General features: G+C 34.4%; 2 protein-coding genes and 1 pseudogene across 3 annotated transcripts; all 3 read right to left on the bottom strand.

The window, feature by feature from the left end:
* LOC107608054 overlaps positions 1 to 580 on the bottom strand; it is a 3,113-nt pseudogene extending 2,533 nt beyond the window's left edge.
* LOC107609923 (late embryogenesis abundant protein) lies at positions 404 to 1,483 on the bottom strand. The gene is made up of 2 exons (XM_016311979.1): positions 975 to 1,483; positions 404 to 887 (listed from the first exon to the last, which is right to left on the bottom strand). Exons 1-2 carry the CDS (start codon positions 1,350 to 1,352, stop codon positions 642 to 644), a joined length of 624 nt encoding a protein of 207 aa, XP_016167465.1. The 5' UTR covers positions 1,353 to 1,483; the 3' UTR covers positions 404 to 641.
* Positions 10,965 to 14,386, bottom strand: LOC107609110. Of its 2 annotated transcripts, none has more exons than XM_016310947.2 (5): positions 14,180 to 14,386; positions 13,212 to 13,591; positions 12,752 to 12,798; positions 11,647 to 12,616; positions 10,965 to 11,371 (listed from the first exon to the last, which is right to left on the bottom strand). In XM_016310947.2, exons 2-4 carry the CDS (start codon positions 13,525 to 13,527, stop codon positions 11,669 to 11,671), a joined length of 1,311 nt encoding a protein of 436 aa, XP_016166433.1. In that variant the 5' UTR covers positions 13,528 to 13,591; positions 14,180 to 14,386; the 3' UTR covers positions 10,965 to 11,371; positions 11,647 to 11,668. The 2 variants fall into 2 exon arrangements, with proteins under 2 accessions (XP_016166433.1, XP_016166434.1); XM_016310948.2 differs by having other exon boundaries at positions 13,212 to 13,583; positions 14,180 to 14,373.

Genomic DNA, 14,642 nt, shown 5'->3' with positions numbered 1-14,642 from the left:
TTGTAAAACAATTTTTAAAAATAAATTTAGTAATAATTTATAAAAATTTAAAACCCTATCCTTAGAAAAAAAATCCTCACAAAATTATTTATCACAAATTTATTTATCGTCCTAAAATTTAACAATTTTTTATCGGCCTAAAATAAATTTGTCAATAAATTAATTTTGTTTGAAATCGCATCTTTGTCCTTCGAAGAAATAGAAGGAAATCCGAAACCGGATTGAATGTTTACCCTTTATTTTATACTAAAATCATTGATGTCCATTACAGCCCCCATGTAACTGGATGTATGTTGCGATGCATTCTACATTTTGTGATTTTGTCCATCAAACTCAAATCGAGATTCGCTATAACGGCACTTGGGAACGTTGAATTCAAAGGTGGCCTGGTGAACACGAACAAAATACACAAATATCCAAGGTGGGTACTATATATATTGAATTCAGTAAACAGCAAACAAAATACAAATAATACACCTGCACAAATGATAAAAGCCCAATTGCAACACTTCAACAACGAGACTAATTGCCTACTTTCATAACTAGACCATGACACAGGGTAACCTATACAGCTAGCCATGTATTACATTATTTGGACATGAACATGCAGAGCTTGATCTGATACACACAGAAGAGAGGGTTCAGTGGTTATGATGATGACCGGGCATTTTTTCCTTGATCTTGTCCATGAAGCTTTTCTTCTCATGATCCCCAGGGTGTTGGCCAGCAGCACTGGTGGCGGTGGTAGTGGTGGTGGTGGAGGTGGTTGTCCCTTGATGGGGAGAATGGTCCTTGGCCATCCCTCCTCCAACGCCGGGTATTTTCTCTTTGATCTTTTCCTTTAATCCTTTCTTCTTCCTCCTCCCACCTTGTCCGTCATCCTCAGACTAGCAATCATGCATGCAAATTATTAGAATTAATGAAGAAATGAGTAACATATAACAAAGAAAGATATTGTTACAGTAAATACTTACAGAGCTAGAGCTGGAGCCAGAATTGTCGTCGTCCTTCTTGTCCCTCCCTAACATATCTCCCACTGTCCCTTTCTCTCTGGTTGCACCACCACCGTATGGACCGCCACCTAAGGTTCCAAGTCCGGCGATCCCTCCACCTCCAGAGGCATGTCCAGTAGTGGCTGTACTTTCAAAACCGGTAGTAGTGGTGGGTGTACCGCCAAAACCTGCGGTAGTAGTGGGTATACTCCCAAAACTGGTGGTGGCAGAGGCGGGTGCAGCAACACCGGTAAGGTGGATGGGTTGGCCATGCTCGTCGGTTAGTTTAACAGGATTACCCTGTTCATCAGTGAGTTGGATGGGGTTGCCATGTTGGTCACGTAGTTGGGCTTCCGCCATTGTTTCCGCACTTCAACTTCCAATTGAGTGATGATAAGAGTACGTAGCAGGTTAATTTACTATGGCACTTTAAGACCTGGTAGCAAACATCGATTCCTTTATAATAACTTGAGCAAAGAAGCCAATGGCGGTGGAGAAGAATAGAAGATATGCATGTAACTTGTCCCGAATATACGTGGCTACCACATTACGATCCTCATGCCACGTTAGTGGAAACCGAGACACATGTCGATCCATTTGCTTTTACTGCTATCCCTTATGCTATACGACATTCTCACCTCCGGGGCAAAATTTATTCTCATCTTACAATAGCTTTTAATTTTAGGGAAAAAATATGGTAAGAAGTTAATGCGGTGGTCATCACGTGAAAAAGGAAAAATTCACCCTCTTATTCCCTCCACGCTAATTACCTTGTAGGGGTGTTTATGTTCCGAACCTAAAGATTCGTCCGACTCTAAACATTTGGAGAATTAATTTGGTGTGATTTTATTGGATTTAGAGTTGGATAAAAATCTCAAAATTAAATTCGGTCATTATTTTAGACCGAGTTCGGATCAAGAGGCGAACTCGACTTTATCTGGTCTATGTACATCTTAAGAAAACTAAAAAAGATATATGTATTTTAAATTAATTTTAATATTATGTTATATTAATTATAAGTTTATTATTTTATTTTTAATCACACTTGTTGAATTAGAAAATAGATAAAAAAAAGTATCAAATTAAAATTTATAGACAAATTTAAATTCAAATATAAATATCAACTTTTCGATAATAAATTTTTTTTTTTATAAATTATTATTAAAGTTTTAAAGATCCAGTTTTTATCCGTTTTAGATCTAATATAGTCCTGATTCAAAAATATTTAGATTTCATCGAGTCAGATTAGAGTCTAACAAATAAACTCTATATATATTTAGCGTCGAATCTGAATTAAAAACAAATCCAATTTCACGCAACCTATAAACACCCCTGTTACCTTGGATGAATTATCTGCCTTTTGTTTACACCCCTAATGTTTATATGTATCAAAGTGTATGAAAACATGAAAACATTTTTTTCCACGAATTGATTTCCAATTCTAAATATTACGTCACAAACTCATAAATATTGATACTAGTTTTGTGAGACAAATTGAAAATTATTATATGTGAATTAGTCTAATTACAAAAATAATAATTAAAAGAATAAATTTTTTTATAAATATAGTTAAATTATTTATTCAAAAAATACATTTATTTACATCTTTGTGTTCTTGAATATTAAAAGAAAAAAACTCACCCTGCGTCGTCGATTACTCGTGTCTTCTTTCGTCTCTTTCTTTCCTTCTTGTTATTGTCTATTTTTATTGTTTATTATTTCCTTCCTGTTTAATTTCATGGTTTTCTTATTGTTTTCCATAACATTAGGTTTTATTGAAAAAAAAAAAAAAACAATTCAGTAAATCAAAAAGCAAAAAAAATAAGACAAAAAGAAAAAATCAAACATAACAAAAAAAAGTTATTTATTTATTTATTTTTATTTTTTTATTTCTTTGTATTTTGTGTCTTTTGTCTTTTATTTCAGTCTTTTATTCTCTTATGGTTGCGTCAAATTTTTTTACTTTTCTTATTTTTATTTGATTTCTAAAGTGCAACCGCCAAAGAGATTAAAAAGTGGTAAAAAGTAAGAGTGGTGAGTTCAATTGAGGGTAAAAACAAATTTTGAGAGTAAACACGAGTGTCCATCCTTGAGTGAAACACGTGAACAAATGATTATGAGGTCTTTTTATCACATTTTTGTTATGACGACCCATTTAGAAGAAACTCTAGTTGACATGGAAACGATGCAAAGGGTTATTCAACACTTAATTAATCGCATGAATGAATTAGAAGAATGGAGGCAGGATGTGACACAGACATTGTCCAAAAATACTGATGCGGGCTAGTTAGATGTCAGTTTAGAATTTTCACAAAAGAATTACGTTGCAAGTATAGTTCCAAACTAACAAATGACCCTAATAATCAAAGTTTAAAAGATTGTCACAATACAAACCAAAATAATTGGGAGTAGAATCTCGGATCGTTTTCCTTAGAAATTGCAATCAAGTGCTCAATTATTGGCTGTGAGGATAATCGAGGTTTGATAGCAATAAACACGAAATGTAAAAAGCAAGAAATTAAATGAGTATGCAAGGAATTAAACTAAAAGCAATTAAAGTAATGGAAAGAAAATTCAATTGTAAAAAAATTCTTGGCAAAGGCTGATGGTTAAGGATCGCTTTCCTTGTTACTAATCACAACATAATAATTATAAAGAACAAACTCAATTTGTCATCTCAAACATCGGAGAAAAGTTAACCGGGTTTAATTAATCCTAATCCATAAGTTATAACCAACTTACTAATTGAATTAGTAAAAGATTAGTGTCAATGGAAATAAGACTAATTAAGATCTCCAAATTATCAATCAACTTGGACATTAGTAACTCAAGGTCACCCAAGTTACCGACCCAAGTCAAGAATACAAAAATCTATTCTAAAACTAAGATGAGCATTTCATCAAACACTTAGGGTGCACAAAAATAAAATATGACAAATTACAAGAATTATAAAGGCTACAACTACCAAAATAAGAAGTCAACAATAACCAATCAAATAAGCAACATTAAACATGAAAATTCTCAAATTGCATTAAAGAGAATTGAAATTTAACAATTATTCATAAATTAAAATAGACAAAATAAAGAAACTAACAGAAAAAACTAGGCAAATTGAGACAATAGAACAAGAAAATGTAAAGAGAACTACACAGGAACAAGAATTAAAATCTACATCTAAGAATTTAACCTAAAACTATCCTAAATTCTATCCTAAAACACGGTCCTCAACTATTCTATGACTACCTCCATGATTTTCCCTTGGTCTTGCCCTCAAATACTTCAGAAATGAGTTGGATTGGGACTAAAATTGGCCTGAAATCGCAACCCACCTGTTTACTTAAGTAAATCACATGTTGTCACTCATGCGTACGCATGAGGCATGCATACACGTAAGTTGGGCGAAATGCAAGTCATGCGTATGTAATACCCTTACTATCAGAAGGTTACGCTTCTGGCTGCGCCACTCTGATAGTGAGAAATATTACTATACATATACTTAATAATGAAATAGGAGTCTTTGACTCGAAACCGTATCACTGTTTTTTTTTTTTTTTTGAAAAATCAGAAATTTTTTTTTTAAAATCAAACAGCATATATAACCAAATTCAATCACAATCTTCACATATATATAAATGTACCAGACTTCTTATACAAGTAACTTACAATTATATATACATACATATCATCACAAATCATGTTCCTATCCCTCTTGCAAGAATATAATGATAAAGACGAGAAAAATCTATAATATATATACAATGCTAAACAACACATCCAAATTCGTAGGAGGAACTCCTTTAAAACTCTTCGTCCGTCCTGAAATAGAAAATCTATAGGGGGTGAGAATATCGTCCTTTACAGGGTTCTCAGAAAGAGATTTTTAAGAATTGTCATAAGAGGATACTTATAAAATAAAGAATTGATTTCAACTACAATGATTATTGTTTGCCTTATAAATTTATTCAACCGTCGGCATAAATTATCCCATAACATTTTAAATTCATTTTTAGTTATAAGAATTTTAATTCATGGCCTCCAACCCAACTTAAAATCAAATCTCAGCCTCCGATCCAATCTATAATCAAATTACGGCTTTCAGCCTAAATCAAATCAACTCGGTCTCCGGCCCAAATCAAGTCAACTCACCATCAAAATTTAATTTCAAAACATCATCAATCACCAGCATCAACGGTACAAGGCAAATATAATCAGATAACAATTACAGCTAGTACCACATCAGGAAGAACCCTCAGCATCACCATCGCCAGCGTAAGGAATCTCTAAGTTGTTCAAACACAATAAAAACAATACAAGAAATACACAAACAAAGAGAACAATTACAGCAATTAGTTCAATTAGCATATATATACAATTATTCAAATAGGCAAGCCAAATATAAGATGCACACCCAAACAATACACACAAATGCAAATGATGCATGCCTGCCCTATGGCTAATAAACTCATATGTCGGTTATACAGCCAAACCCGTCATGTCCCATAGCTAACCCTGGACAGTCCCAACGTGCCCACATCTACCAACCGGAATTTTACATCTTCAAGGAGGAACGTCCGGAAAGGACGAAAGGTATAAGTGTCTGACCACATCTTGCAACGGAGGGTCAACAGAATCTCAGATCTCAACCGGGAGTGGAGTCGACCCACTGCATTTACCCAGGAAAATTTGTGACTCAAATAAAGTTTTAAATCACATTTCATTCTCAACCAGAAACAAGTGGGGGCGAACCACTACTGCATCTACCTCAGGAGACTCAAACCATAACCTGGAGCAAGTGGAATCAGACAACTGCATCTACGTAGGTAATTATACTTCACCAGATCCCGAAGCAAGTGGAATCACCCCACCACATCTATCCAGAGAGGTATACTTCATCAGACTCAGTCTTATTATCATTTTCATCCTCAATCAAAATCAATCACCATCATTTCTCATTATCACAATCATTCTCATCACATCTCTTTTTAGAAACAATTCAAATTATTTTCTCTTTCATAACACTCGTTTTTGCCAAATCAGAAGTCTCAAATTAACTTCGAAAATCTGTTCTTGAATTCCGTTTGAAATTTCCAAAAGCATAACTCTCAAATTTTGAAATAATTTCTTAAAGCTCCCTTTCTACTTCATTCTCAAGTTCAATAATTTTTTAAAGATCCAAAATCATCTTTTTTCACCAATAAAATTCAAATACTGTAAATTCACCAAAATTTCTAAAAATGGGATTCTTTAATTGAACTCAAGACAAAATCCTTTTCGTAACAAATCGAACTCAAATCATAACTCTTTTCTTAATAAATCAAACTCAAAACAAAATCTTTTTCTCAATAAATTAAACTCAAAACATAATACTTTTCCTAATAAATCAAACTCAAAATATAATTCCTTCTCTATGAATCGAATTGAAAACATGACTCTTTCTGTAATAAATCGAAATCAAATAATATGATTCTTAATCAATTTTTTTAAATAACGCTTCAAATAAAGTCTCAGATTTTTATAAAAATTTCGGCAACATCTCCTCTAAAATTCAGACTTTGCCACCCTTCAAAGGTTCCAACAACCAAACCAAACACCTCTCGATCATTCAAGTCATTTCCAATAAATCATTATCTCAACAATTCCAACTCAACTGAAGGAAATTAACAAAAACCCAGAATTCGAACAACTAATCCAGTAAATCACAATAATTCAACCTCAATTATCAATACGCATTCAAACGCTCAATAATCATTATATCACAATTCAGAAACTAATTTAATCAATCAATAAATCAACCGTTTATTCAAAACAACTCAGATTAATCCCTAAGACTCACATAATCACCAAAAATATATTATTTGCATCAATATCAATTTATAACAATTCTTGAGAATAAAATAAGTTTAAGAAAAGTACCTCTACCTCAACTACACGAAATCGAAATCATACCTTGGCCGATTCTCCGATCAACCCGGAACACTTCCAATTCACCTTTTCCTCAAACGTTCAAGACTTCAATGCCTCCCAAACAGATTTTTCAACACAAATTCCACTCCAAGCTTCCAAGACCTTAATTAAGCTCCACACACACACATACACACATATATTACCTAATACACATCATTGACATCCATACATATAAACTCAATACCTAATCACATATACTCAATAAATTTACTATGGGTTGAGGATTCTTACCGTACGTTCCTTAAATAAACCAAATCCCTCTAGTTCATCAAGTTAGATTGACCCTAGAACATCAAATTAATCAAAATCTCAACCTCTAAGTAATAGAATTTCAAAAATTAAGGGAAGGAAAAACTGAAAGTGAGATGGAGAGTTCCTCACCTTATAAAGCACTGGGCTTTGTAGAGCTTGTGGGTCGCGTGGCCGCGAACGGTGCGGCGATCGGAGCTCAGAGCGAAAAGTTATGTTGGATTGAAAATTAAACCAAGGGTTTGTTTCTTCTTCCTCCACCCTTCAATATTTCCCAGCGTGTCTAGCTTATGGGAAGGGAAGAAGAGCTGAGCTCTTTTGTTTTAATGAAGCTTGGGTTGGGCCTTGGGCCCAATACAGGTCCGGTTCGGCCCGTTTGGTCTAATCTTAGGCCAAATTCTTTTAAAATTAACGTCAAAATTTCTGTTTTAATTAGTCCTATCACATTAAACTAAAAAAATTTAATTTTCTAATTTTCTAGAATAAATATTAATTTATGAGTTAATTATTTATTAATTATCCATGTTTTACAGTACTAGTGTGCCACCTTTGGGGGATTGCTTTGATGGTGATGTTGATTATGCAATCCATGATGAATCTCTTGTTGTTAGACGTGCTTTGAATTTGCAGGTGAAAGAAAATAGTTTAGAGCAACATCAAAATTTTTTCACACTAGATGTTTGGTGAGTGGAAAGATGTGTAATTTGATTATTGATGGAGGGAGTTGGACAAACATAGCTAGTACACTTATGGTGGAGAAATTGGATTTGACATGTGTTTGACATCCTAAACCATATATGTTGTAGTGGTTGAATGATATTGGTGAGATCAAAGTTGATAAGCAGGTGACGATAGCATTCTCTGTTGAAAATTATGTTGATGAAGAGTTCTTCAAAAAGAAAAATTATATGTCAATCTTAAAAAGTACATATTTTGTATTGATAGAGTTGTATTTCTTGGCTCTTTGTAAGTGCGAGTGTAATTGAGGTTGATGAGAAAAAGGTGAAGGCTATTCGTGAATGGGCAATGCCTAAGAATGCTTTTGAGGTAAGAAATTTTCATAGTTTAGCTGGATTTTACAGGAGATTTACAAAAAAAATTTCTACTATTGTTGCACCTCTCACAGAGGCTATCAAAAGAGTTGTTGGGTTTAAATGGAAAAAGGTACAAAAAATTGCATTTCATACCCTAAAAGATTATTTGTGTTCTGCCTCTATTCTTATTTTACCTAACTTTGATAAAATCTTTGAGATCGAATGTGATGCTTCTGGGATTAGTATAGGTGCTATTTTGATGCAGAAAAAGTGAACCATTATCTTTTTCAGTGAAAAGTTGAATTTAGCTCAATGCAAATATTCAACTTATGACAAAGAATCATATGCTTTGGTTCGAATTTTGGAGGTTTGGCAACACTACCTCTTACTTAAAGATGTATGATTCACACATATTATGAATTTTTGAAGCACCTAAAAGGACAAGGTAAGCTTGATAAAAGACATGCTAAATGAGTGAAATTCATTAAGACATTTTCATATGTGATTGCCTTTAAACAAAGTAAAGAGAATGTAGTTATTGGTGCTTCATCTAGGAGGCATGACTTGATTATTACACTTATTTTTAAGTTGTTCGGATTTGAGTTTTTAAAGGATTTGTATGAAATTGATTCTGACTTTCTGCTATTTATGCCTCTTGTAAACATAGTGCATTTAACAAATTTATAGATATGGAGATTTTCTGTTTCGTGAAAATAGAATTTGTGTGCCTGCTTGTTCTATTAGGGACTTACTTGTTCTGGAATCATATAATAGGAGTTTGATGGGTTATTTTGGTGTGCATAAGACATTCGATGTATTATCTGAATATTTTTACTAGCCACATATGTGTAGAGATGTTGAAAAATTTTGTACTAAGTGTATTGCATGTAAACAAGCTAAATATAAGTCTTTACCACATGGTTTGTAACTTTGTATACTTCCTTATATGTTTCTGTATATCCATGGGTTGATATTTTTATAGATTTTATTCTTGGTTTGCCTCGAACAAAGAAAGGTAGAGATAGCATTTTTGTTGTGGTAAACTGGTTTAGTAAAATGATCCATTTCATTGCATGCCATAAAATTGATGATGCAACAAACATTGCTGATCTATTTTTTAGCGAGGTTGTGCGCTTACATGGTGTTCCCAAACTATTATTTCTTATCGTGACGTAAAATTTTTAGTCATTTTTAGAAAGTGTTATGGGATAAATTAGGCATAAAATTATCATACTCTATTACTTGTCATCCTCATACTGATGGTCGAACTGAAGTAGTAAATAGAACATTAAAGATCTTATTATGTACTCTTGTTGGTAAGAATCTGAAAACTTGGAAAGATCGTTTACCTTTTATTGAATTTTTTTATAATAGAACAATTTACTCTTCTACAGGTTTTTCTCCTTTTGAACTTGTGTATGGTTTTAATCTTTTAATTGTTTTGGACTTATTACCTTTGCTTTTGAGTGATCTTGTTAGCTTTGATGGAGAAGGTAAAGCAAAAAAGGTTAAAGCAATGCACTTAAAAGCACGTGAATTGATTGAAAAGAAAAATAGGTTGACAGCTCAAAGGGTGAATAAAGGTCAAAGACAACTTGTCTTTGAACCTGTGAATGGGTATGGGTTCATTTGAGAAAGGAGAGGTTTCCTACTAAAATAACCCAAATTAGACCTAGGAGTGATGGTCCATTTTAGATTCTCGAAAGGATCAATAAAAATGCTTAGAAGATTGATCTTCCAAGTGAGTATAATGTGTCAACTACTTTTAATGTCTCTGACCTATCTTCTTTTAATTTGAATGCAGATTCGAGGACGAGTCTTTTCAAAGAGAGAGAATGATACGAGCTCTGTGAAACAAACTGAGAACTGTCATATGTCAATTGGTCCAATTACAAGAGCAATAACAAAGAGAACAAAAAAACATTTTGCAAATATAGCTAAATCATTTGTTTAGAAGATGCATCAAGAATTGGGTAAAATAATGGTTAACGATTATAGAACGCCAAACGTCTTACTATTTAAAAGTTGCATTGAAAACTCTCGTTAGTCAAATTTAAACAAATATGCATCACTTTCTTAGTATTTATTTTATTTTATTTTGTTTGTTTTAGACCCAATTATGATTTGACTCATTTTTATTTTAGTGAATTTATGAATTACGGCTTTTAACTTAAGAGATATAAAAACTTCTAAAATAGGTATTCCTTAACTGTTACATCAAAAAATCAAATTGAAGTAAAAAAGTCCTTTTTTTTATTTTCTGTTTTATCTTGGATTCCATTCATCGTATTCACTCACACACCCAATATTTTTTAAGAGTAATTCTTATCCACTGCCTGATATTGCCAAGATTCAGACCCAGACACATTATATCTATCTTTTTTCTGAATACACCGAATCTTTGTTAAATTTAAACATAATTTCCGAGTCTTCCCCTTTCAGAGATAGCATTTTCCTCAGGATAACTACTCAGGTAGAAATCACCCATGGATGAAATCCTTTCATGATTCACGAGGGGTCATGATGACGGTGACGAATATCAAATATGAAATGCATAAGCGGATGAAACGTGCACGGAACACTTTGTCACAAGTAACATCAGTTAATTACTTGATTTAATTTCAACATGCTATGAATAAGGACCAGAATATCCGAAAGGTTTCCCCATCCTAGTGAACTACAGAATCAATCAAACAATTAATTCAATGTGCTACGAAAACAAGGCTATCCTGGAACTGTTGTTTCATTAAAGTAACCAGCTTAGTCAAAATCAAAATAATTGGTATCTAACAATCAGCCAAGACAATAATTGCCCAACAGCAGGGGCTAAAAACATGCATTACAAATCAGCAGAGCCACTTACAAGAAGATATCAGTTGGATATATGTGAATTTATATCCATGAAATAAACAAATCGACCTGTACAATACGGAAAGACCCTTGGTCTCAAAGTACTAGTATTTCTTTTACGTTTGTATATTGATCTTATACTTCTGTGTCTCTTCTTTTCACAGTAATTTCAGCCTTCAATCAAGTTGAGATCACAGACCAGAAGTGCATACAGATGCCATAGAATAAATCTTGCCCCTATCATCAGTCTTTTGAGGTCGCTGAGAAGGTCAATATTGAATCCTGTCATAGAAACGGCGGAAAACATTTGATAAGCACAAAAGAATTAATGAGGATTCTAGCATAGTCTACAAGTCGCATGTACTGAAATGTTGAAGTAAAATTTCTGTTGCAAAAACACCATATGCAAAGAAATCTGAAAGCCCAATAATCGGACTACACAACAGAAAAACAGTTTGCTCTCTGTTAATATAAGGCATCAGATAATTTTAACTTTGAAGTATGCTATTTATAAACTGGCGCCAGCACAAAATAAAAATTAAATGGTGGTAACTAACCTTCCAACTTCCAAGATGTAAATTACTGCTTGCTAGATTTTGCCCAAAAGAATCCCTTCTTTTTTGTAGGGTGGTTATCTAACATGGATCTAGAACCCTTTGATCCAAGTGAAAAGTGTCGCCTCAGAAATGGTTTCCCAAACGAGCTTCTCCCACTGGAACTAGATTCCATCCTTGGAGCTTTCCCTTTAAGTCCTCTGCCTTTAAAGTGATCATACACAATTGACTCATCATCAATATCACTGTCCACAACCCGATTCCTTGATTTCTTGTTTCTAGCCTTTAAATCCATTTCAGCTTTCAAAGCTTTTTCGGACAGCTTCATAGTTTGTTTCTCACCAAAAGTACAGACTGGACAACCAGGATCATACTTGTTTACTTCAGGTGTCAAACTCTCCAAACATTCAGCATGATAGACATGTCCGCAGATAAGAACAGCAACTACAGAGAGGTCATTATTTGCAATTATCTTTTGGGTGCTCCAAGAAGACTTCTCAGTTAAAAGCCTCAAGCAAACACCACATGTTTGCAAATCAACTGGTGAAGTTGAAAACTGACTACTGGAATTGAGCAACCTTTCACGATTAAATCCAAAGGACTCGCTGTCAAATGACCATCTTTCTTTGTGGGGAGTGCCCATAAGCTCAGAATAGCCAGGTATAGACCAACCATCTGAAGATCCACCATGTGAGCCCATACCTGATTCATTGCTCCATGAAGGATGATGCAATGGCCTTTCTTCAGACACAGAAAAGCTGCTTGGTGACTTAAATGCTGGGATTCTGCTATCAGAGACTTGCCGAAACAGTTGGTGTCCTGTTGAATGGCCAGGCCACCTTAATGGAGTTGTACCTGAAGGAGGTATATTACTTTGGGATGATATAGGAGATGCCGACAATGAAGTTGACGGTAATGATGGTTTTGTGGGAGATGGACATGATACTATTGATGATTCTGCCAAACCCTTCACCTAGAAAATGATCCATAATCAGGGGTTATCTCGGAAAATTACATAAAAAAAATATTTTAAAAAAGGGATAGTTTTGTTATGCAAACGAAGAGGAGGGAGGGAGGGAGGGAGTAAACTTCACTGTTATGATCTCACCTGATCCACACTCACATCAATGGAAACATCCCTTGAAATTGATTGATCTGCAAATGAACATGAACACTTATGTTAGATATTATAAAATAAATATCAAGTTGGGACTCCAGGGAATAGTCTAACCAGTGAATAAACTAAGACATCATGACACGCTACTTATTTCTAAGAGTAGGGCCAATTCTTGCATGGGCTGGGGGTGGGGGATACATGGATTGAGGCCATTGTGCCTTTACAGAGGACTACCCTTATATAAGTAACTATAGTTGCTGTTCCTTTTCATTCCCTTAGGGTTTGATGGCTTCTGAGCAAGAAACAAATGTGTCTAAGACACTCCCTAGTTTGGAAATTTAATGCAACAGCATCACATATAGTAAGGTATAGCATGGAGAAATGAATGCAAAACACAATCCTAAAGCGTCCAATTTGAGTAGGTCCATGGAGTGAACTTAGTGGAGGTTACCTGAAGTAGAATTTCTGGGTTGTGCAGCAGTTCCTTCGGATACAAAGGATTTTTGGCATCTATTTCTTTGATGAATCTGCAATGGACTTCCATCCTCTGATACATAAGCTGATCCATTTTTATGCTCTGAACCATCGTTCCTGCTAACCCCATCAGAAAACCAATTGATAGAAGTATCTTCACCAGCCACACGCCCCCGATGATCCCAGCGAAAGCTCCACGTTGGGGAGCACCGAACATTGCGATGCAAAATATCACTGGTTGATCCACTTTGAATAGTTTTATCTCTTGAAGCAACGCAACAAGCAGCACCCATAGTAGAACAAAATAAATAACCGCTTTTTTATCTTACACAACTAACACAACCACCAACTGCATCCCTGAACACAATATTACATTAATTTCACCCGCGAATAGCGCAGTTCATTGCAATTATTGCTCATATATGACAGCCAAACGTATAATTCTCAACATATAATCATTTTCATAGAAAAGTTAGTCTTGCATAATATAATTTCATATAATTTCTTCATATAATAATTTTGCCCCAAATTCGAAAGCGATCTATCTAAATAGAACACAACAGGAATTAAACACACAGGATTCAATACAGACATACAGTAGAGTCGAGCCTTGAAGGGGAAAAAAAGAAAAAGAGAGAGACAGAAGCGTATATGTTATTGTGATAAATAAATAATTGGTGAAATCAGTGTGAAGACAGGAAGAAAAGAGAAAAGGAAGTGAATGAAACGAAGAAAAGGCAACACATCTGCGGAAAGAAATATGTAGAGGTGTGCGGAGAAGTGGAACAGGGATCCGAAATCAGTGGTGAGAGAAAGGAATCAAGAGAAGGAGTGAAGAGCTGCAAAGTGTGTGTTGATAGCAATAATAATTAATTGAAATAAGGAAGTAAGTAATTTAGAAATTGTGTTGATAGAAAAGAAGAAGGGATACAAAGGAAGACGTACCTTTAACAAAAGCAGGTGCCACGGGAGCAGCAGCTGAAAGTTGAGGCTGAGAGAGAGAGAAGAAGAAGAAGAAGAAGTAGTAGAAGAAGAAGGGGGTGATGTGTTGGTGAGACGGCGTTAGTATGAGTCAGTGAGTTGGGGCACTTGTCATGGTTACGGGGGTTAACTTTGTCATTGTGCTTTCTCCTCCGAATTTATGCCACCTCACCCTCACCCCTCACCCCTCACCTTTATGCCTTTTATAATTGTTTTTTGTTACACAATAACGAAACAATAAAATTTATATGAACACACGTTTTGTAAATTATTCATGAATTCAGATGTCAATATAAATCTCTCATGTTTATTTTAACAAGATGAAAAAATCATAAATAAAGATCATAATCACATATATTTACTAGTATAATATCCTGTTATGCATGAAGTGTACGCATAACCATTAACTATTTATTGGACATTTAAC

Source organism: Arachis ipaensis, chromosome B07 (genome assembly GCF_000816755.2).
Source record: "Arachis ipaensis cultivar K30076 chromosome B07, Araip1.1, whole genome shotgun sequence".
NCBI classification, from domain to species: Eukaryota; Viridiplantae; Streptophyta; class Magnoliopsida; order Fabales; family Fabaceae; genus Arachis; species Arachis ipaensis.
The sequence above is the reverse complement of the archived record's forward strand: the minus strand, read 5'-3'. Positions and strand labels throughout refer to the sequence as shown.